At 41.9% G+C, this 22,487-nt stretch overlaps 1 protein-coding gene and 1 long non-coding RNA gene across 2 annotated transcripts; both read left to right on the top strand.

The window, feature by feature from the left end:
* Window positions 1-4,401: 4,401 nt before the first annotated feature.
* On the top strand, window positions 4,402-12,082 carry LOC122773615 (extracellular calcium-sensing receptor-like). Its single transcript, XM_044032408.1, has 10 exons — window positions 4,402-4,417; window positions 4,864-5,031; window positions 5,181-5,464; window positions 5,551-5,637; window positions 6,467-6,658; window positions 7,294-7,563; window positions 7,624-7,827; window positions 8,301-8,525; window positions 10,769-10,892; window positions 10,989-12,082. The coding sequence occupies exons 1-10, from the start codon at window positions 4,402-4,404 to the stop codon at window positions 11,888-11,890; spliced, it is 2,472 nt and encodes an 823-aa protein (XP_043888343.1). The 3' UTR covers window positions 11,891-12,082.
* A 9,159-nt stretch (window positions 12,083-21,241) lies between these two features.
* On the top strand, window positions 21,242-21,991 carry LOC122773011. Its single transcript, XR_006360844.1, has 3 exons — window positions 21,242-21,434; window positions 21,579-21,873; window positions 21,962-21,991. It is a non-coding gene; the product is annotated as an uncharacterized LOC122773011 (long non-coding RNA).
* Window positions 21,992-22,487: the final 496 nt, after the last annotated feature.

Here is a 22,487-nt window from a genome sequence, read left to right as displayed (position 1 = left end):
TTAATTGTATTGTGCTGCAGGACTTCGTACTTGCGTCTATTACGTGTTCTGCTGTTGGTATTTGTGAGACACGACGAGTCAGACGTGTCAATTAGCAGGTAAGGCAAAGATATACAGTATATCCATACACTGAATGTAGTAGGACTAGTAGGTTTTTAAACATGAAAACAAGTTAATATATGTAAGTAGACCTCCATAACTAACAAAGAGGTTATTTTGTGATATATAATCTTGGAGTTGGCTGGCTACTCTGCGTTCAATCATTTTTGAGATGGGGGGGGGTTTGAGATAGGTCGATAGTGAAGTTTGGGTCCAGGCCAGATTTCATTAGTATAGGTGTAACTGAAGCACTTTTGAGCAGGGGGGGGGAGAGTGGCCATAAACAGGGAGGAGTGTTTTCTGGGTGAGCTGTCATTGTCTACTCGCATGTTTTATCTTTTATGTTGTGTTTTGGAATGATGGTGTGTCGCACTGGAGACAGATCACCTAAGAGGACATCTGTATTGTGTAGCACAGTGTTTATTATCAAGGGATATTTAACACCTAGTCCTAGTAGGCTTGCATATCATATAATTACTATGTACAGCAATATGGTCAACTGCTGTTTTTTTTGTTTTTTTGTTTTGTTAAATGTGCTTCATACTTAAATTGCATTGGATGACACCAAGGTGTTTGACACAATATCACTTGTTATACATAGAAAATCCAAGTTTTGTGTTAAAGACCAAAATGAAGTTCTGTATAAGTCTTTAGAAGGAGTTCAAATCAGTAGGTCACTTGATTTTTGTCTAGTTCTTGGTCTGATCACCCTGCCAAGTTTCATGTGTGTACTGTAAATGAAACCTTGTACCATTTGCCATTGTGGTGACACTTCAGTTTGTGTGGAGCTCGACAGAATCATATTAGCACAAAATTACGAATATGAAGTACTTGAAAATATGTCAGAAAAGTACAGTAGTTGAGTCTTTACTTTCATCTGTGACCAAACAGAAATCATGAGAGACACAACTGTCTGTTGCCTCTTTACATCAAAAAACAAATAAATACAGTACAGATGTGGTAGTATCACGAGACTGTGTGAGATTGTGCAATCAAACCAAACATGGCGGTGCACATCTAGCTCAAACATTTCCACATCGTATACAATAAGAGAAAAAAAATAAGGGCAACAATACTTGTCACTCATATTTCCATGCTTTACGTGAAGATATATCATCCCCAATAAATGAATACAATAAAACCAAAATTAAACCCGTACTCATATTATCCCCTCGCTCCCTCATCTAATCCGTCACTAACTTCACCGCCACTGCACATCTCTGTAATCAGTCACATACAGGCTGTACAGTCACATACACGCACACACACACGCATACACGTGCACACACACCCTATAGGCATCAGCATGTGCACATCTGCGCACAGAGAACACACACAGGTTACACTAGATAAATAGATATGGTTAATAAGATGAATACACTCAGGCTTGTCACTTGGAATGTGTGTGGAATTGGCTCGAAGCATAAATAACATAAAGGCAGGAACAACACAGAACTGGCAATCGACAGAAACACTTAAACAATAGAAAATATAATAGACTACTGCGCAATCAATAAACTTAGAGCAGCAGGGGTTTCACTAGATGCAGAAAAAGCATTCCATAGAGTAAACTGGAAATTCCTACTTGCTATTAGGAATAGGCGTATCGATCCTGTGGTATTGATACATTGATACTCACACACTACTCATTTGGCATTTATTTCCTTAAAAAAATATCGATATAAACTAAAACATAATAATTGGGGGTGTATGTTTTGATTACTTACTTAATTTACTATGTGCCGGGACACCCCTGTACTGGCGACGTATTGAGTTGGCCCATGTCACGTGACATGAGACAAGCGAATGAGCGTCAACGTGCGACACAGCCGACAGCGACACAGCCAGAGCCAGCCCAGCACGAATGCGGGAGCCGGAGGCAGACAAAAAAAGGCAGTGCGGTGTGGTTTTATTTTTCACCAGTCGATAAACTCACGGCAAGGTGCCAATTGTGTGTTGAAAGAGTTTCCCACAGCAGCAACACAAGTAATTTATTCAAACATTTAAAGACGACACACCCTGAGAGCCACAGTGAGCTTGAAAAAAGACAGGCTGCAGTCCGGCAGAAGACCCTGCACGAGAGGCTGCAAAAAAGCCAAGTGTATCCAGGTACAGACAGTTACCTTTGACCGTGGAGTGATAAAGTCTATAAATATTCCGATCACAATCTAATTTTAACAGACACTTCAGGTGAAGGGGATAATTATATCCAGTATTGTCCAGTTGTTGATTAGCCTACTTAAAACAGGCCTTGGTTTTTAGTAATGTTTACTGAATATTTTGTTTAAGTAATTATCCGAAATCCAAATTATTTCCACACCTTAAAGGGGAATTTACTGAAGTTGAAAATTGCTGGTTCACAGTATTAAAACAAGATAAGAAAATATGAGACTGTTTTTTTCTTTTTTTTGAGAAATAAGAAAAGTGAAAATGTGTATGTTTTTGTTCATATAGAAATTAACGGTATCGGTATCAATGAAAATGCAAGAAAAAGTATCAGTATCGTATCAAATTCTAAAAGTGTGATGTCGCCCATCCCTACTTGCTACAATGCAAAAATTTGGATTCTGAGAAAACTTCATCTCCTGGATCAACATTGTATACAGTTCACCGAGTGCCTCTGTCAGGACAAATGATCAAACTTATCCAAGCTTAACCCTCCAGAGAGGCACCAGACAAGGCTGTCCACTCTCTCCATCACTATTTGCCATCTTTATTGAACCACTCGCAGCTGCAATTCATACAAACAAAAATACCAAAAGGTATTCAAACAACAAAACTGCATCACAAAATAAGCCTCTATATGCTGATAATGTATTACTTTTCCTCCAAAACTCACAAAGCGCTCTTTCTGAAACTATTACACTTCATACATTTTCATCCGTATCAGATTACTCAATAAATTGAAAACAAAATTGATTATCCTCCCAATCAACCGTGACTTGAAATCATCACCATCCAGTCCTCTGAATCAGGAAACATTAGATATCTGGCCGTAGATCTTTCCTCCAGGCTGTCAGATCTAGCACAATTAAACTATACTCCATTACTTAAATCAATAGAGGATGACCTCCTATGATGGAATTCATTGCCTATATCATTTATGGGAAGAGTTACCACCATAAAAATGACGATCTTAATTACCTCTTCTCAATGATCCCAACTCAACCTTCACCAATCTGGTTTAAATCATTAGACCCTGCCGCCATTAAATTCCTCTGGAAAAACAAACCAGCACGCATCATTTTAAAAACCCTCCAAAAAGCAAAAGCCTATGGTGGTCTGATACTTCCAAACTTCCACAACTACTTTCTTGCAAATAAGCTTCAGTATGTCCAAAAAATGATTAAACCCAACCCACTGGACAGCCTGTGACTAGACATTGAAGAAGCACTCTGTAAAGAAATTTGTTAAAATAATTTAGATCTGGAGGAAGGAGATCGGAGTCAGCTCAAAATCCAAACAAGGGTTTAATCTTGTACAAGAGGAGCATTCACAAAGCAACACACAGGCCAGTTACAAAGTGAAGACTCACTGTCTTGGAAGAAACACATGGCATTTATCTGTTTCTGTGGGTATGTTATCACCCTGCCATAAAGTGAAGACTCACTGTCTCTGTGGGTATCACCCTGCCATAAAGTGAAGACTCACATTGTAGGAAGTGATAACATTGATTATATACCTTACATGTGTCCCAAAACAGTACAAGGGTCACTGGTCACAAGTCACATCAAGCAGTTACATTGAACATTTCTCTTCATGTAGTACCCCAGTGGTGCTTGTGGCGTGCCGTGGCGTGTTTCTAGCCTGGACAGGCTACCTCTCTTTGTGGCCGGGATTAGGGCCAGTCAGGAAGCTGGCACCCTACATGGGGGGTGCTCTTGCTCATCCTCTACGCCCCTCCTGCCAGGATTGATACATCTACACACACACATCTAGGGCACTGGGGGTGTGTGTGGCTGAGCTGATGGGGGAGCAGGGGGTGGGACCATCACATGATGGGGGCCGCTCTCCGTATCCCTGATGATCTGCCGCTCTCCCCCTAATTTTATCGCATGTTAGACATTAAAGCCTGGTAGGTGAGAGGCACGTCAACAGTATCCGTAGAACATCTTCCCCCTCCATTTTAACTGCACACTAGATACCAACATACCCCATATCACACATCACACACACATGCACACACCACCATTCACTGGTGGGCTGGGGCAGGTGGTGGTGGTGAGTGCTCTCCCGGGCACCCGATTCCTGCTAACCCCTCGGCCGTGTTGGGGCTGGCAGCCTGGGGGGTGTCCGGGTGGCATGACTGTGGCCAATCGTGACGAGCCTCCCTGAAGGTGCCGTGGTGGACAGCTGTCCGACATCCACAAGGCATGCAGTCAATCATATTACATGTCTTAGATACTGGGCAGGACAAGTTAAAAAAAAAAAATAATGACAGGTACATAATCATATGAGACTGTATTTGTCTGTGTATTTCTCTTTGTTTTTTCATTCTTTAGGGCCTTAGCTTTTTCCCCACACTTTGCATTAACCCACTTTAGTTCCTGATTGTGGATGACTGTCCAATCCAAAGCCACTCATTAATAAGATGCAAGACTGAGAAGGTGTAATACTACTTTATAAAGTGCCTTATCTTTTGCTCTGTCCCTCTCATTCTCTCCTCAGCCCAGAGAAACATTCTGACTTCACTTGCTTTATTTTCTTTGCTTTACTTTGCTGTCAGTGTCCTCACTTTAACTGATAGCTCACTTTCCAGCATCACCACTGCAGCTCCACCAGCAGCCTCAAAGTGCACTCTTCTAAACAGCTTCCAACCAGGCTTTGTGGTCCAGGGGGACTATGTCATCGGTGGGATTTTCCCCATTCATTTTAATCTGAAAACGCCAGACCTTAACGGCACCTACAGACCACCACCGATGAATTGCAATGGGTGAGTTTCATAGATAATAGTGGGAGGATTTGACTTACTTTTCCCTGTGAATTATGTCTAATTTTGCACTCATATAAAATGTACTGAATGTGTTTATAATCATTAGAGTTTTTAAATCTGTATCATATCTGTATCAGCCACGGAATTTATCCCAGGGCTTTCCGGTGGGCTCAGATTATGAGACTGGCAGTGGAGGAGATAAACCAGAATCCAGTGCTGTTGCCGAATCACACACTGGGCTACAAAATATTTGATTCATGCGGATTTTCATTGACAGGACAGAGAGCTGTTTTATCGATGCTAAATGGAGTGAGTGAGGAAAACTCTGTTATGTGCACAAATGCCTCATCACTCCTCGCTGTGATTGGGGAATCTGGATCTGCTCAGTCTATTGTTCTGTCAAGAATCCTGCAGCCATTCAGGATCCCCATGGTAACAGTGACTTTTATTTATGTCAATCATCACAAAAATGTTCTTCTTTTCTTTTCTCAGTAACACTGCACTCTGCTTTTACACAGATCAGCTACTTTTCTTCATGTGCATGTTTGTCAGATAGACACAAATACCCAACCTTCTTCAGAGTGATTCCTAGTGATGACTACCAGGTAAAATTGTGAACTGTCATTTAAAAAAACAAAACAGTTTGATATGATTTCAGTGCAGTGCAGACAGATTTTTTGTGAAAGGTCCACAGACATGGAGTAAAAAATTAATATTACAGCTTATTTTAAAGCTTTCAACTTTAAAATCTAAACTAAACATGTGATCAGGTGAAATCTAAGTTTAAGTAGATTTAAATCTAAGTTTTTCTTCATATTATGTTACTGTTACTTATATTGTTACTATTGTTATTATTATTATTATTATCATTATTAGTAATATTGTTGTTGTTATTATTAAATATCATATAATCAATATTTCAGTATTTATCATCGGGCTGTGCATCTTTGTCTTTGAAGACGAGATTGGGTTTGGTTAGAATCAATACTCAATTCCACCAACTGATCCAATTCAATAAAATTCTTTAATGTTTAATGTTGCCACTAATTTTCACTCTTTTTAATGTTGTGCAGTTTTACTAATGGCAGAAATTAGAGCAAAAGTGGGAGTATATAAAAAAGTTTATATAACTCCCCTTATGCTTTCTGACCACAATCCGGGTGGACTGCTGTCCACGATCTGGAAAGCTCTGCACCGACAGTAGTTACTGTAACCAAGTTTACACTGTGAGAGAGGAACAGCTCAGAAGCTTCATAATTCACAGCAATGCTTACATTTTTTAAATCTGGAATAATTGTTTTATATATAATATATAAAAATAAATAATATATGTTTTATTTTGCCAAGACACTGTTTTTAACGTACGTCAGTTCTTTATCTACAGTATTTGATATGAAACTGAGTGAGTTGATTGTCTTTTTCTGTTGAGCCCAGGTGAAAGCCATTGCACAGCTGCTGGTGCACTTTAACTGGACTTGGGTGGGGCTGCTGCGAGGAGACCGTGAATATGGTCGCTTTGCTTTTCAAGGTTTACTGAGAGAATTACAGGGAACCAAAGTATGTGTAGCGTACCAAGAAATTATTCCTCTGCTCTACAATCACCAGACGGCACTAAAGATTATCAAGGTATGAAAACACTGTGGCCACTGTTGACTTCTACCTTTAATAAGCTTGTTAAAATTAAAAATGGGCTCGGCAGAATGGTGATTTGATAGTATAGGACAGTAGTATAGTAGAACTTTAGTTTGTATAGCATTTGTGAGTTTTTGTTTCAGTTAAAGGCACTGATCCCATATTTGCTATAAATAAGTTCCGATAATCCATGTGAAAATTGTAGCTTGGTCTCACTTTCATCTCATTAGGCCCATATTAGAGCTATGTAGAGGAGGGGGAGAGTTTTATTGTGTTGTAACACAAAATCAGTCAATCAGACATATCACAGTCAAAACTAGATACGAGGTCTAGAGAACAAAGACAATCATACAAAGAGCAAATGACAAACAAAATGCTGAAATGGATTCAGAATCTGTGAATTAACTAGACATAGGTGAAAACTAATGGGGGTGGAAGAGAAAATCACCAAGGCAAAAAAAACGAGGTGTGAAACAAGTGAAAAGTGACTCAAAACAAAATGAGAAAAGATAAATTATATGATCAAAAGCATGATCTGACTGACAGTGTACATCTGAGTTGTTCTTATTGTCACTCAGTTTTGTTTTTGTCTCCTTGTAAAATCCTACATGATCTGACCCTCTGTAAAGGTGATGCGTAGCTCTAATGCAAAAGTGGTGGTGGTATTTGCAGATGAGGGAGAGATGACACCTTTCTTAAGGGACTACATGACTCAGAACATCACTGGAATCCAGTGGGTGGCGAGTGAAGCCTTGGTCACAGCATCAGTCTTTTCAGGGAGAGAGTATTACCCTTACTTGAGAGGAACCATAGGGTTTGGCATCAGAAAAGGTCACATCTCCACACTGGGTGACTTCCTGCAGACAGTAAGCCCTCAAAGATATCCTGACAATGTGCTGGTGCACGAGCTGTGGGAGTCTCTGTATGGTTGCAGTCCTTTTCCATCCTCTGTCACCCAGATGCCACCCTGCTCAGGGCAGGAGTCTCTGCTGGAACAGCACTCAGCCTACATGAATACATCCAGCCCTAGAGTCGCCTATAATGTCTATAAGGCTGTATATGCCATTGCTCATTCCCTGCACAACCTCATTCTCTGTCAGCCAGGGAGGGGGCCTTTCCGGAACAACTCATGTGCTCAGAGCAACAACATACACCCTTGGCAGGTACTGTATAATCCACTATTTTTTACCATTACACACAGTGGGTCAAAGCCCAATTGTGGGCCTTGTAAGTATTGTAGGTGGGATTCAGACCATGATAACTATCTCCCATTTACCAAAGTCATGTAACATACTCTACATATGACATATTTTCTGTGTTCTAAAACAATCTAAATGTATTTAAGTCTTAATGAAATGTGTTTATGAATATGTTTAAATTGTTCATTGTTCCATTGTAAACACAGCACTGGACTTCTCAATTATGGCCAAAAAGCTAATTACATTTATTTCTGATCAATATTGACATTGATTTACGCATTGTGGGTCAACATGTTTTCATTTCCATGTGATTTGTTCACTTTAACGTTATGTTACATTTCTACTGCTGTACAAATTTAGGCCGTGGATTTTTAGAGACCTTAAACCTTGTCTACGGCAATTCAGTGTTTGATTTTGTGTGTTTCCTAATTTTCAAGCTACAACACTACCTCCAGGAAGTGAACTTTCAGATTGGTGGGGAGGAGGTGGACTTTGATGCCAAGGGTGACTCTGTACCCTATTATGATATCATCAACTGGCAGAGAGGCACAGAAGGAAACATTGAATTTGTCAATGTGGGTTTGTTTGATGGAACCAAGGCTGTTGGAGAGGAGCTGTTGATCCAGGAGGACAGGATAATGTGGGCAGGACATCAGAGTGAGGCAAGCTGCTCACACTGTGTTTTTACCTTCATCAGATGCTGTAGGTTGAGATGGAGGTAAGTCAGGTGGACAGACCAGGCTGGATCTGATAAAGCTCTCATAGCTACACTAAACAAAAATATAAACACAATACTTTTGTTTTTGCTCCCATTTTTCATGAGCTGAACTCAAAGATGTAAAACATTTTCTATTTACACAAAATCACAATTTCTCTCAAATATAGTTCACAAATCTGTCTAAATCTGTGTTAGTGAGCATGAGATAATCCATCTCACCTCACAGGTGAGGCTGATTAGACTGCATGAATATTGCACAGGAGTGCCTTAGGCTGGCCACAATAAAAGGCCACTCTGAAATGTGCAGTTTTACCACAATGCCACAGGTTTTGAGGGAGTGTGTAGTCAGCATGCTGACTGCAGGAATATCCACCAGAGCTGTTGCCCATCAATTAAATGTTAATTTATCTACCATTAGCTGTCTCCAAAGGCATTTCAGACAATTTGGCAGTACATCCAACCGGCCTCACAACCGCAGACCACGTGTAACCACAGGAGCCCAGGACCTCCACATCCAGCATGTTCACCTCCAAGATGGTCTGAGAGTAGCCACCCGGACAACTGCCGCAACAATCGCTTTGCAGAACCAAAGAATTTCTGCACAAACTGTCAGAAACCGTTTCAGGGAAGCTCATCTGCATGCTCGTCATCCTCATCGGGGTTTCAACCTGGCTGCAGTTTGTCGTCATAAACGACTTGAGTGGGCAAGTGTTCACAATCGTTGGAGAGGTGTTCTCTTCATGGATGAATCGTGGTTTTCAGTGTCAGGGCAGATGGCAGACAGCGTGTGGCTGAGCGGTTTGCTGATGGTAACGTTGTGGATGGAGTGGCCGATGGTGGCGGTGGGGTTTTAGTATGGACTGGCGTATGTTATGGACAACAAACCCAGGTGCATTTTATTGATGGCATTTTGAATGCACATAGATACCATGACAAGATCCTGAGGCCCATTGTTGTGCCATTCATCCACGACCATCACCTCATATTGCAGCATGATGATGCACGGCCCCATGTTGCAAGGATCTGTACACAATTCCTGGGAGCTGAAAACATCACAGTTCTTGCATGGCCAGCATACTCACGGGACATGTTTGGGATGCTCTGCATCGGTGTATACGACAGTGTGTTCCAGTTCCTGCCAATATCCAGCAACTTCACCCAGCCATTGAAGAGGAGTGGACTAACATTCTCCAGGCCACAATCAACAACCTGATCAACTCTGAGGCAAATGGTGGTCACACCAGACATTGACTGGTTTTCTGACCCCCCCAATAAAGCAAAACTGCACATTTCAGAGTTGCCTTTTATTGTGGCCAGCCTAAGGCAATATTCATGCTGTCTAATCAGCCACACCTGTGAGGTGGGATGAATTATCTCATGCTCACTAACACCGATTTAGACAGATTTGTGAACAATATATGAGAGAAATGGTGATTTTGTGTAAATAGAAGATGTTTTGGATATTTGAGTTTAGCTCATAAAAAATGGGAGCAAAAACAAAAGTGATGCGTTTATATTTTTGTTCAGTGTATTTCAGCCAAACATATTGAATGAAACCACTGGTTCTGAGAAGGAACCAAGTCTTCACTGTGCACATCACCATGGGTACCCCGTGGCCAAGTGGAAAGGGAACTTGTCTTGTAAACGGAGGGTCGCTGGTTCAAATCCCCGCCCAGCCAAAAAGGGCTGGGGTACCCAACCCCCAATGCTCCCCGGGCGCTACTCAGTGTGGCAGCCCACTGCTCCTAATTGTAGGATGGGTCCAAATGCAGAGAATAATTTCCCTAAGGGCATTAATAAGGTATCTAAAAAAAAAAAAAATAGTCACAATGCCTTGACCATCAGAACTGAAGGTTGCTTGATGACAGTCTGACACCTCTTTATTTTATTTTTTATTTGAAATTACTAACTAGTGCAGTGATCAACCTATGACTTACCTGTAGAGTAATCATCTGCTTTATTCTCAAAAGCTGTAGTGCTCATTAATACAGATTTAACCACAAAATTTGAATTTAATTTTAAATTTGAGAGAAAAAAGCCTTTTGTTTGTATAAAGGAAATCCTATATATTTGACTTCAATAAATAAAACAGGAGGGCAAAAACAAAAGTGTTGCTTTTATATTTTTGTTCTGAGTAAATAGTAATTTCATAGTAATTACATAAAAAACATGGTCTTTCCACTCTAGGTGCCAGTGTCTGTGTGCAGTGCCAGTTGTCTTCCAGGCTCCCGGAAGGCTGTCCGTCGTGGGGAGCCTATCTGCTGCTTTGACTGTGTACCATGTGACAGCGGCAAAATTAGCAATCAGACAAGTGAGTTTGAGCTGAACAATAAAAAGTTAAAGCAAATCCAATTGTAGCACAGAAGTAATGCAATACTGAAAATGATTCATACTTTCTTCCTTTTAGACTCAGTAGATTGTGCAATTTGTCCTGAGGACTTCTGGTCAAACAATGACAGAACAGCCTGCATCTCCAAGAAAGTGGAGTACTTGACCTTCGATTCATTGGGAATAGCCCTGACAGTGATGTCTGTGGTGGGCGCCTGCTTCACTCTGGCTGTCTGTGGTGTCTTCTTCTGTCACAGACATACAGCCATCGTCCGTGTGAATAACTCTGAGCTCAGTTTCTTCATACTATTTGCACTGACTCTATGTTTCCTGTGTTCTCTACTTTTCATTGGAAAGCCAACATATTGGTCCTGCATGCTGCGCCACACTGCCTTTAGCATCACATTTTCACTGTGTATTTCCTGCATCCTGGGGAAGACCCTGGTGGTACTGGCTGCATTCACTGCCACCAGGCCAGGGCACAACATCATGAAGTGGCTGGGGCCTAAGCAGCAGAGGACCATTATCTCCAGCTGTACTCTGGTTCAGGTGGTTATCTGTGCTGCCTGGCTCATTGATGTTCCCCCATTTCCATCCAGAAATACACAATATGAACACTCAAAGATCATACTGGAGTGTAGTGTGGGCTCTAGTCTGGCTTTCTGGTGTGTTCTTGGATATATTGGTCTACAGGCCTGTCTGTGCTTTGTATTGGCTTTTCTGGCTCGTAAGTTGCCGGGAAACTTCAACGAGGCCAAGTTCATCACATTCAGCATGCTGATCTTCTGTGCTGTGTGGCTAGCATTCATCCCTGCTTATATCAGCTCCCCTGGAAATTATGCAGATGCAGTTGAGTCATTTGCCATCTTGGCCTCCAGCTTTGGCTTATTGTTCTGCCTGTTTGCTCCAAAGAGTTACATTATTTTACTGAAGTCTGAAAAGAATACAAAACAGCACCTGATGGGGAAAGAAAAGAAATAATGAAACCCAAATTAACCTAAGGTTATTGAATCAGTAGCAAATGGACTTGTAGATTTACTCCAGTGACTTATGGATAACTAACCATTTAAAACAAAAAAACACCTTTGTTAGTCAATATTGTTTTGATATTTCTTTACAGATATGACTTTGTAGTGACAAGTGTGCAAAACTGATTAAACTGTGGTGGTGTGAGATGTGAATAATTATTTAGCTTAGCCATTAGATGGGACTCGCACAATGCATTAAGGTGATAGGTCAACATTAGACAAAGCTCTAGTATCCATAAAATGATTTTGACAGCTGGCTAAGAATATTTTTCTTTGGGTCAGGTTGCTTCTTTCAAAAATCTTGATATTCAGGATTATAAAAATGACACTTTAGGATGGAAAATGTTTTGAGGCTACACTAACAAAACAAAATATTCAAGGTCTAGATGTGCAAAACATTGATCAGAAACATGATAACAGGATATTGGAAGATTACATCATTTATATTACAGAGACATCTTGTGTCACAAGATATTCTCGCTGTATTTTACACTGAGACTCGCTTTGTTGGGCACTTCAGATGTGGCTCCAGTGTGATTGGTTCCAACTCATCAGTGTTCTAACTGTAAACTGTGTTATTGAAGAAAAACTGTTGTCCAAGACTTTTGTATGATGTTAATGTTTCAACTAGAGAGGTAAGCCATGGTCAGCGTGAACCTTCTCCCAAAAATAGTGATATTTGCCAGACTGTTGGATGGTTTGGACATGAACATGAGCAAAGAACATGGTGACCTTAAATCATTGGACCCGCTCCACTCCCAGTGTTCCTCACCACTACCCGCCACCTGCCATCATCATTCCCCCCACGTCTCAGCTCCTCTACATCCTCTCTCGCCCAGAGAGAGGGGCCATGGAGAAGAACATTACAGAGTCCCAAAAGCTGCATCCTTACACCTTTTTCCTCATAGATACTCACACCAACAGAGTGCAACCAGGTTCATAGCGCAAGGAACCTGGGTGTGACACTTGACGACCATCTCTCCCTCACTGCCAACATTGCTGCAACAGCTCAATCTTGCAGATACATGTTGCACAACATCAGAAGGATACAACCCCTTCTAACCCAGAAGGCGGCAAAGGTTATGGTCCAGGCTCTTGTCATCTCACACTTGGACTACTGCATCTTCCTCCTGGCTGGTCTCCCTGCATGTGCCATATGACCTCTGCAGCTCATCCAGAATGCAGCAGCTCGACTGGTCTTCAACTTACCAAAGTTCTCTCACACTACACCGCTCCTCCGCTCCCTTCATTGGCTTGCTGTAGCTGCTCATATCCACTTTAAGATTCTAGTGATTGCGTTCCTTGCTACAAACGGATCTGGTACAGCCTACATCCAGGACATGATCAAAACCTACACCCTAGTGAACCCACTCTGCTCTGCATCGGCAAACCGGCTTGCTGCCCCCTCACAGAGGCTTTCGCCGAACTCGTGACTGTTCGCTGTCCTGGCACCCAAATGGTGGAACACGCCCCCCATCGACATCCGGACAGCAGAAAGCCTCCATTTCTCCCGTCGCTGACTAAAAACCTCGACTACAGAGGTACAGAAGAGGACAACACAAAAGAAAAAGAAGCACTTACTTTACATCGCACTTATGACGAGCACTTTATAGTTTGGCTTACTTGAATCACTTACTTACATCTACGTGGGGAACAGGGAGTTGCTAGCGGCAAAGCTGGTGCTTGAGGAGCGGTGGCATTGGATCAAGGGGGCTGAACTTCCTTTCCTGGTGTGGACAGACCATAAAAACTTGGCTTACATCCAGTCAGCCAATCCAGATGTGCTTCTTTTTTTTTTTGACCATTTCAACTTTGCTATAACCTACTGGCCTGGATCCAAGAACACTAAGCCTAATGACCTTTCCAGACAACTCTCAGTCCAGGAGTCCCCCTTGAGACCCAACACCATCTTTCCTCCCTCTTGTGTGGTGGGGGCAGTCACCTGGGAGATTGAGACCAACATCAGGAAGGCCCAAAAAGACCAGCCTGACCCAGGTATCCTCCCATCAGCCACCTACTGGCCCCCTCATCCCCTGCCAATTTCCAGTCGTCCCTGGTCTCATATTGCTGGACTTTGTCACAGGGCTTCCTCATTCCCAAATAACACCACCATAAATCCATGCATTTTATTGCACTGCAGAAGCTTCCCTCTGCCCGGGAGACAGCTGAGTTCCTATTGCAGCATGTCTTCAGACTCAACGGTATTCCCTCTGACATTGTCTCGGATCGAGGCCCACACTTTCCCTCTCAGGTGTGGAAGACATTCTGCTCTGCTCTGGGGGCGTCGGTCAGCCTATCATCTGGAGTCCATTCCCAGACTAAGGGACAGGTAGAGCAGGTGAACCTAGACCTGGAAGCGGCCCTGCGGTGTGTGGCAGCTCCCTGCTTCTTGGAGTTCTCACCTAGCCTGGATTGCGTACGCTCACAATTCCCTCTCCAGCGCTGCTACAGGTATGACACCTTTTGAGTGTGCTCTAGGACAGCAGTCCCGAACCTTTTTAGCCCCATTGACCGGTTTAATGTCAGACAATATTTTCTTGGACCGGCCTTTAAGATGTGGCGGAGAAATACAACAAAATAAAATGATACCACCGGCATAAAAACTGGGACTTAGTAAATGTAATATAATAAATATAATATAAGAAAAAGATGGCGCCCGTGTGTATGGCCTGCCGTCTGTCGCTCCCAATGCCGTGTTTGTGCTGTTTGTGTCACTTTTAGCTCTGAATGTCAACTCTCTGCTGGTGTATGATCGCCAAACTCTACTAAATGTTCGACTACAAACGAAAGATTTAGTAAATTTCAATCATCATGGTCATAAAACCTTGCTTCCGCTCCTATCGGGGATCCCATCTTACCCCTGCTTCACCTCCGCGGCGTAAGCACACTCGCCGCCGGGGAAAGCGCAGCGGTCGGCTGGTAAGGCTGAAGGCCTGTCTGCGTCTTTCGTCAGCTTGTACGATTGCGGCTATTTTAACTCCCCGCGGATGTCGGGCCGAGGAGGAGGAATAGCGATTGTTTTTTTAAATGTAAACAGATTTCACCATCAGTCTCGTTTACCAGCTTTGAACTGAGTTTATTTGAGCTGGGTCGCTCTCACACAGTGTTGTGTGTTGTGGTCTATCGCCCTCCCAGATACAATAAGGACTTTTGAAATGACTTCGCTGATTTCTTGGTTGAAATAATGCCTAAATATGACAGTGTCCTTATTGTCGGAGATTTTAACATTCATGTGTGTCGTCCTGAAAAGCCAATGGCTAGGGAATTCCTGCACCTCATCGACTCTTTTAATCTTGTGCAGTCTGTGTCTGGACCCACACAGGAACGTGGATACACACTTGATCTTGTTTTGTCATATGGTTTGCCTGTTTTTAACTTGGAGATTTGTGATGCAGTGTTTTCTGATCACTTGCCTGTGTTATTTGAGGTTGCTCTTGCCTGTAGCACAGTTAAATCTGGCGGTACTGCTCCTCGGAGCTGTCGTATTTTTAACCCTTCGACTACTGTTCAGTTTTCAGCTGCTTTTAATCAGGAGTGTGTTTCTCCTGGGTCTGTGTGCGATACAGAGGAGCTGAGCTCATGGTTTCACTCTACCTGCCAAACCGTTTCGGATTCTGTGGCTCGACTAAAAACCAGGCAGCCTAAAACTAAGTCTGAGCCCTGGCTGAACGAAAGGACTCATGCTGTCAGACGCGAGTGCCGTAGAGCAGAGCGCAAGTGGAAGGACAAACTCCATGTTTCGCTCCAAACATTAAGGGACTGCTGGCGTCACTATCAGACAACCGTGAAAGATGCTAAAATAAACCATTTCTCTGATATTATCCTGTCAAATAGTCAAAAGCCCCGTGTTTTGTTTGACACCATTAACTTGGTTCTCAATGCCCCACAGACTGCCTGTATGGAGGCCTCCACCACTGTTTGTGAGAACTTTATGCACTTTTTTATTGACAAAGTCTCTTCTGTTAGGGCGCTTATCTCACCTCCTGCATATGACCTCTCTGTCTCTGTTCCCTGCACTGCTGTTTTTAACCAGTTTGAACCTGTGACATTGTCTTTTTTACAGGAGGTTGTTGTTTGTTTGTTTGTTTGTTTTAAATAGCAGTCTGTCCACAGGTGTGGTCCCCAAAAATTTTAAACATGCAGTAGTGCAACCTCTTATCAAAAAACCTGGTCTGGTCTGGTTCCTGCAAATGTTGGGCCCATCTCCAAACTGCCTTTTATCTCAAAAATCCTTGAGAAGCTAGTCCATGGTCAAGTAATGGCCTTTTTAGAGGAAAATAATATCCTTGAGGTTTTCCAGTCCGGTTTTAAATCACTGCACAGCACTGAATCAGCACTTTTAAGAGTTTTTAATGATATTGTTTTAGCTACTGACTCCGGTGACTGTGTAGTGCTTTCAGACTTAACTGCTGCATTTGATACAGTGGACCACGGGATCCTGATCTCACGTCTGGAGGAGCAGGTCGGCATCAGGGGCACAGCTTTGGAGTGGTTCAGGTCATACTTGACTGATCGAACTTTCTGTGTCAGCCTCGGTGACTCGACATCCTCCTCGGCTCCTCTCACCTGCGGGGTCCCACAGGGCCCAGTTCTGGGCCCCCTTCTTTTCTCTCTATATCTGCTCCCACTTGGCTCCATTCTTAGAAAGTATGACATCTCGTTCCATTGCTATCCAGATGACAGTCAAAGCTACATGCCTATTAAAAAGAACGATGCATACTCTTTTAAAATTTTACTTTAGTGTCTTGATGACATAAAGGCCTGGATGGCTCTGAACTTTTTAAATTTTAATGACAAAAAGACAGAAGTGATGGTGTTTGGTGGCACCACTGGGACCCCCCAAGTAGATCTGGGCTGCTTGGCACCGCTTTTAAAACACACTACCACAAACCTGGGGGTTAAAATCAACTCTGATCTGAAGTTTGACAACCAGATCAGGGCTGTTCTTAAATCAAGCTTTTTTCAACTGAGGCAGCTGGCCAAAATAAAGTCAATTCTCTCGAGGCAGCATTTTGAAATAGTCATTCACGCCTTTGTCACCACTCGGCTGGATTACTGCAATTCACTTGTGGGGGTTAGTGCGTCCTCCATTGCCCGTTTTCAGATGGTACAAAATGCTGCCACACGTCTTTTAACTGGAACACGTAAATTTGATTTCCCCCATTTTAGCTTCACTCCACTGGCTGCCCATACACTTCAGGATCGATTTTAAAATGATTTTATTTGTTTTTAAATCCCTGAATGGTCTTGCCCCGCCCTACCTCTCTGAGCTTCTACATCCATACTCACCCGCTCACTCTCTCAGGTCAGCTGATCAGCTGCTCCTGAGTGTGCCTAAAACTAAGCGGAAGCTCAGAGGGGATTGTGCTTTCGCTGTCGCAGCTCCAAAACTTTGGAATGATCTGTCTCTGCACATAAGACAGGCCTCGTCCTTGTCTGTTTTTAAATCCCTTCTTAAAACCCACATTTTCTATTTGGCCTTTGACACTTCATGAGACGTTTGGTTTTATTTATTTTACATATTTTAATTTGAATAGAATTTATTGTTTTTTATTGTATGGCTACTAATTCTTATTGTGTTTTATGATTCTAATTTATTTTAAGCTGTTTTATCTAATTTTGAACCTTTTATTTATTATGCCTTTTATTTATTCTGTACAGCACTTTGGTCCATTGTGGTTTGTTTAAAGTGCTTAACAAATAAAGTTGGCATGCGTGGAGAAAAAATGGCCAATTCAATTCAATTCAATTTTATTTGTATAGCGCCAAATCATAACATACATTATCTCAAGGCACTGTACATAGACAACATCAAGGAGAGCAGAGAAACCCAGCAGTTCACACAATGAGCAAGCACTAGGCATCAGTGGAGAGAAAAAACTCCCTCTTAACAGGAAGAAATCTCTGACAGATCTAGGCTCAGAGATGTGTGGTCATCTGCCTCGACCGATTGGGGTGAAATGAAAAATGGGGGACAGTGGAGAGGTGGGGGACAGAAAATGGGGGGAGAGAAAGGACACGAGGGAGATGAGGGAGAGACAGAAGAGAGAGAGGGAGACCAGCAGCAGATACACAACAACTGTATCAGGTTACAAGTTCATACAGTTACTGATATTAGTTAGTTAGTTAGTTTAGTTAGTTTTTTTTTGTTAATCCCCTTAGGGAAAGTATATCAACTTTTTAATTACAAAATAATAATAATGGTGACGATAAGCGTAACCTCGGAAACTGGATCTTGATCCTGCAACCTTCATGATGAGAATACAGAGAGAGAGGGAAGGAAGGAAAGACACAAACTAGGGAGAGAAAGAGACAAGGTTAATGACATATAAAAAGTCATAATCAAATTCTGAGTGTGAGAGAGTGAATGTGCGTGTACCACAGGAAAATCCCCCAGCAGTTTAGTTATATAGCAGCATAACTAAGAGATGGTCCAGGTTTCCCTGAACCAGCTCTAACTATAAGCTTTATCAAAAAGGAAAGTTTCAAGTTTAACTTTAAATATTGTGAGAGTGTCCGCCTCCCGAACTATGATTGGAAGCTGGTTCCACAGGAGAGGAGCCTGGTAACTAAAGGCTCTGCCTCCCATTCTACTCTTACAGACTCTGGGAACCACAAGTAAACCTGTATTTTGTGACCTAAGTGGTCTATTAGGGTGATAGGGTAAGACTAGGTCTTTCAGGTATGAAGGGGCCTGACCATTAAGTGCTTTGTACGTGAGGAGGAGGATTTAAAATTAAATTCTAAACTGTACGGGGAGCCAGTGTAGAGAAGCTAACACTGGAGTTATATGGTCTCACTTTCAAGTCCATCACTGATCGCCACAAAGCTTGCAACATTACTGTGGCCGAAATTTAACCAGTTGCAGATGCCTGCCTGCTGACCAAGGGGCAAATGTACAACATGTGAAGTCCCACCATTTAACTGCGCAGCAGCCAGTAATGGAGGACCCAGATGACGCGGGTGCTTTCAGCAGGGCTTTCAGTGCTGTTGTGGCAATCTCAGGGAATTCTGCCATGAGTTTAATCCAGAACACCGTCAGAGTTGTTGTCTCAAACATATTTTTAAGGCTGCCGTCATTTGCAATGTCCACCAGTTGATCTTCTTCTTGCGACCGTGACATGTGACCAAGGCGAGCATCTTGAAATGTGTCAAGAATGAGTCCTAGACAGATGTGGTGTAGAGAATCTGGTAATTTTCCAAAATAAAACAATGTTCAGAATCAGATAATAAATAAAACAGAAATAATGTAAATTACGTATTCTTTCTGTGTGGCCTGGTACCAGTTGACCCACGGATCGGTACCAGTCCACGGCCCGGGGTTGGGGACTACTGTGCTTTGTTTCCAGTGCAGGAAGGAGAAATTGCTGTGCCCTCAATGCAACATCATCCCCCCGCCCCCCAGCTTCTTGATGGTCATCCTGTGTATGCTCCTGCATGTGCACCGCCGGGGGTGTGGGTTCCAGTATTTGGTAGATTGGGAGGGTTGCAGTCCTGAGGATCGCTCCTGGGTCCTGTGTTCCTTCATCAGGAACTCTCTGCATTTGCCTTGTTAGCCAAGGCAAACAAGGTCATGTTTGCCTTAGTTTGGCCTTCTCCTCCTCATATTTCTCCCCAACCATCTTCTTCAGAGCCTGTCTGGAAGGCAGAGTGTATGTGGGGTCAAGCTTTCCCACAAACTCTTTGAAGCCTGGATCATCCAGCTCCTGTTTTCGGTTCACTAAGACGGAATCAAACAAATAAAACTGTTATCTGACATCATGTTACTGTAACATTTTTAGTGGTGTGTAGAGTTGTGTGGATAAACATATATATTAAACATAACCTACCATGAACAGTGTTCTCCTGCTTGTTTTCATGCTTAGCTCTGTAGTGCCTAAGCATCGAGGATGTATTGTTATTATACACCAATTGCATGGAACAATGCAAGCACTGGACCTGTTTGAACAGTAATGATCAAACAAGAAAACAAACGGTCAGGTCATAGAAATCACTTAAATCACCACACATGCAACTGTACCTAACTTACAAACTGCTAGCTTGCTACTGTTTAAGTTGCTTGTTTAGTAATAAAGTACTCACCTTATTAGGACTGATCAGCTCAAAATGTTCCCACAAATGAGAACGGCTTCTCTTCCTGGTTGGCTCCATGTTGAACAACCAAAAGCAGTGATGATGATGATAACAGCAACAACGCACACAACAACTCCGACAACAAACCCACATGTTGTTGGGTGTGTCGGGTGCCTTTAAGGTGTGTTTTGGCGCGCACAAGCCTCCTGAAGCAAGTTTTGTGTCAACGACTCATCTTGCGATATTAAGCTATTGTGCAACCGTTATGTATGAAGCAGTCACTGCTCTGTTGCAAAGCAAGCTTTGAAGCAGTGGTTCAAAGAGAATGTAACTTCGAGTTTGAAGCAAGGATTGGAGCTTCAGTGTCAGACTGACATCACTACTAAATATACCAGAGACCAATTTATTACTAGATACAAAATTACAAAAATGACCAACTACCTCTTGAGTGTAGGTCATGACACCAAGAAGGATTTTTTCATAGATTTTAATATGATATCACTTGTTATATGTAGGAAATAGGAGTTTTGCATTTCATAGTGATCATGCAAATTCACTGTGCTGCCGCAGCCACATCTTGTAAGGTAGCTTGGAACTTTTAGTAACGTTTCATGTTTAAAGTTTAAAGATCACACAGATGTTCGTACAAGTCTTTAGAAGGAGTTAAACTCAGTAGGTCACTTGATCTTTGTCTAGTTCTTGGTCTGATCACCCTGCCAAGTTTCATGCATGTACTGTAAATGAAACCTTGTACCATTTGCCATTGTAGTGCCACTTCAGTTTGTGCAGAGCACCATGGAATCACATTAGCACAAAATTACAAATATACTTGAGTCTTTACTTTCATCTTTTTGACAGTGATCAAACAGAAATCATGAGAGACACACCTGTTTGTTGCCTCTTTACATCAAAACATAAATAATGACAGGTACATAATCATATGAGACTGTATTTGTCTGTGTATTTCTCTTAGTTTTTTCTATGGTTAGGGCCTTAGCTTTTTCCCCATAGTTTGCATTAACCCACTTTAGTTCCTGATTGTTGATGACTGTCCAATCCAAAGCCACTCTGTCATTAATAAGATGCAAGACTGAGAAGGTGTAATACTACATTATAAAGTGCCTTCTCTTTTGGTCTGTCCCTCTCATTCTCTCCTCAGCACAGATAAACATTATGACTTCACTTGCTTTATTTTCTTTGCTTTACTTTGCTGTCAGTGTCCTCACTTTAACTGATAGCTCACTTTCCAGCATCACCACTGCAGCTTCACCAGCAGCCTCAAAGTGCACTCTTCTAAACCGCTTCCAGCCAGACTTTGTGGTCCGGGGTAACTATGTCATCGGTGGGATTTTCCCCATTCATTTTAGTCTGAAATTGGCAGACCTTAACGGCACCTATAGACCACCACCGATAAATTGCAATGCGTGAGTTTCATAGTCAGTGGGAGGATTTGACTTACTTTTTCCTGTGAATTATCTAATTTTGCATTCTTATAAATATAAAATGGACTGAATGTGTTTATAATCATTAGAGTTTTTAAATTAACACACTACATTCATCTGTATCAGCCACAAATTTAATCCCAGAGTTTTCCGGTGGGCTCAGACTATGAGACTGGCAGTGGAGGAGATAAACCAGAATCCAGTGCTGTTGCCGAATCACACACTGGGCTACAGAATCTTTGATTCATGTGCACATCCACTGACAGGAAATAGAGCTGTTTTATCAATGCTGAATGGAGTGAGTGAGGGAAACTCTTCTATGTGCACAAATGCCTCATCAATCCTCGCTGTGATTGGGGCTTCTGGATCCGCTCAGTCTATTGTTGTGTCAAGAATCCTGCAAACATTCAGGATCCCCATGGTAACATGGTGACTGTTATTTATGTCAATCAACACAAAAATGTTCTTCTTTTCTTTTCTCAGTAACACTGCACTCTACTTTTACACAGATCAGCTACGCTTCTTCATGTGCATGTTTGTCAGACAGACAAAAATATCCAACCTTCTTCAGAGTAATTCCTAGTGATGACTACCAGGTAAAATGTAAAACATGTGGTCAGTTATTGTTTTCAGTCAAAGCTCTACTACTCCGTCATCAAAAATAATTATTACAACTACCTTTAAAGCTTTAAACTGTCAAATTTAAACTATGAATAAAAAAGAGGCAAATCTTCAAACACAAAGAAAGGGATTTAAATATAAGTATATATCTATATATAGATATATAGATAGATAAAGCATATAAGTTTTCCTCTTTCTTATAATATGTTTGTGTTCTTTTCAGTTTGGTCATTATAATAATTGCGGTTGATAATCCTTTTTTGTTATAATCCTTTTTTTTTCTTTTTTTTCTTTTTGTTGTTTTGTATAATCCTATGTTTGTTGATGTCTGAAGTTGTTCTGCTTGTTTGAGAGTCTTACATATACAGCATTTGCTTACATTTTATTAAGATGGAACAATGCTTATATGTTGTG

The sequence above is a fragment of the Solea senegalensis genome, linkage group LG8 (assembly GCF_019176455.1).
Source record: "Solea senegalensis isolate Sse05_10M linkage group LG8, IFAPA_SoseM_1, whole genome shotgun sequence".
Lineage (NCBI taxonomy): Eukaryota > Metazoa > Chordata > Actinopteri > Pleuronectiformes > Soleidae > Solea > Solea senegalensis.
Note: the sequence above shows the minus strand (reverse complement) of the source record. Positions and strands in the feature narration are given on the sequence as shown.

Bases quoted from the DNA above. Each gene is read 5' to 3' on its own strand.
- LOC122773615 (XM_044032408.1), top strand. The intron at 5,465-5,550 runs GTAACAGTGACT...GCTTTTACACAG, and splicing joins AGCCATTCAGGATCCCCATG to ATCAGCTACTTTTCTTCATG. The intron at 8,526-10,768 runs GCAAGCTGCTCA...TTTCCACTCTAG, and splicing joins GGGCAGGACATCAGAGTGAG to GTGCCAGTGTCTGTGTGCAG.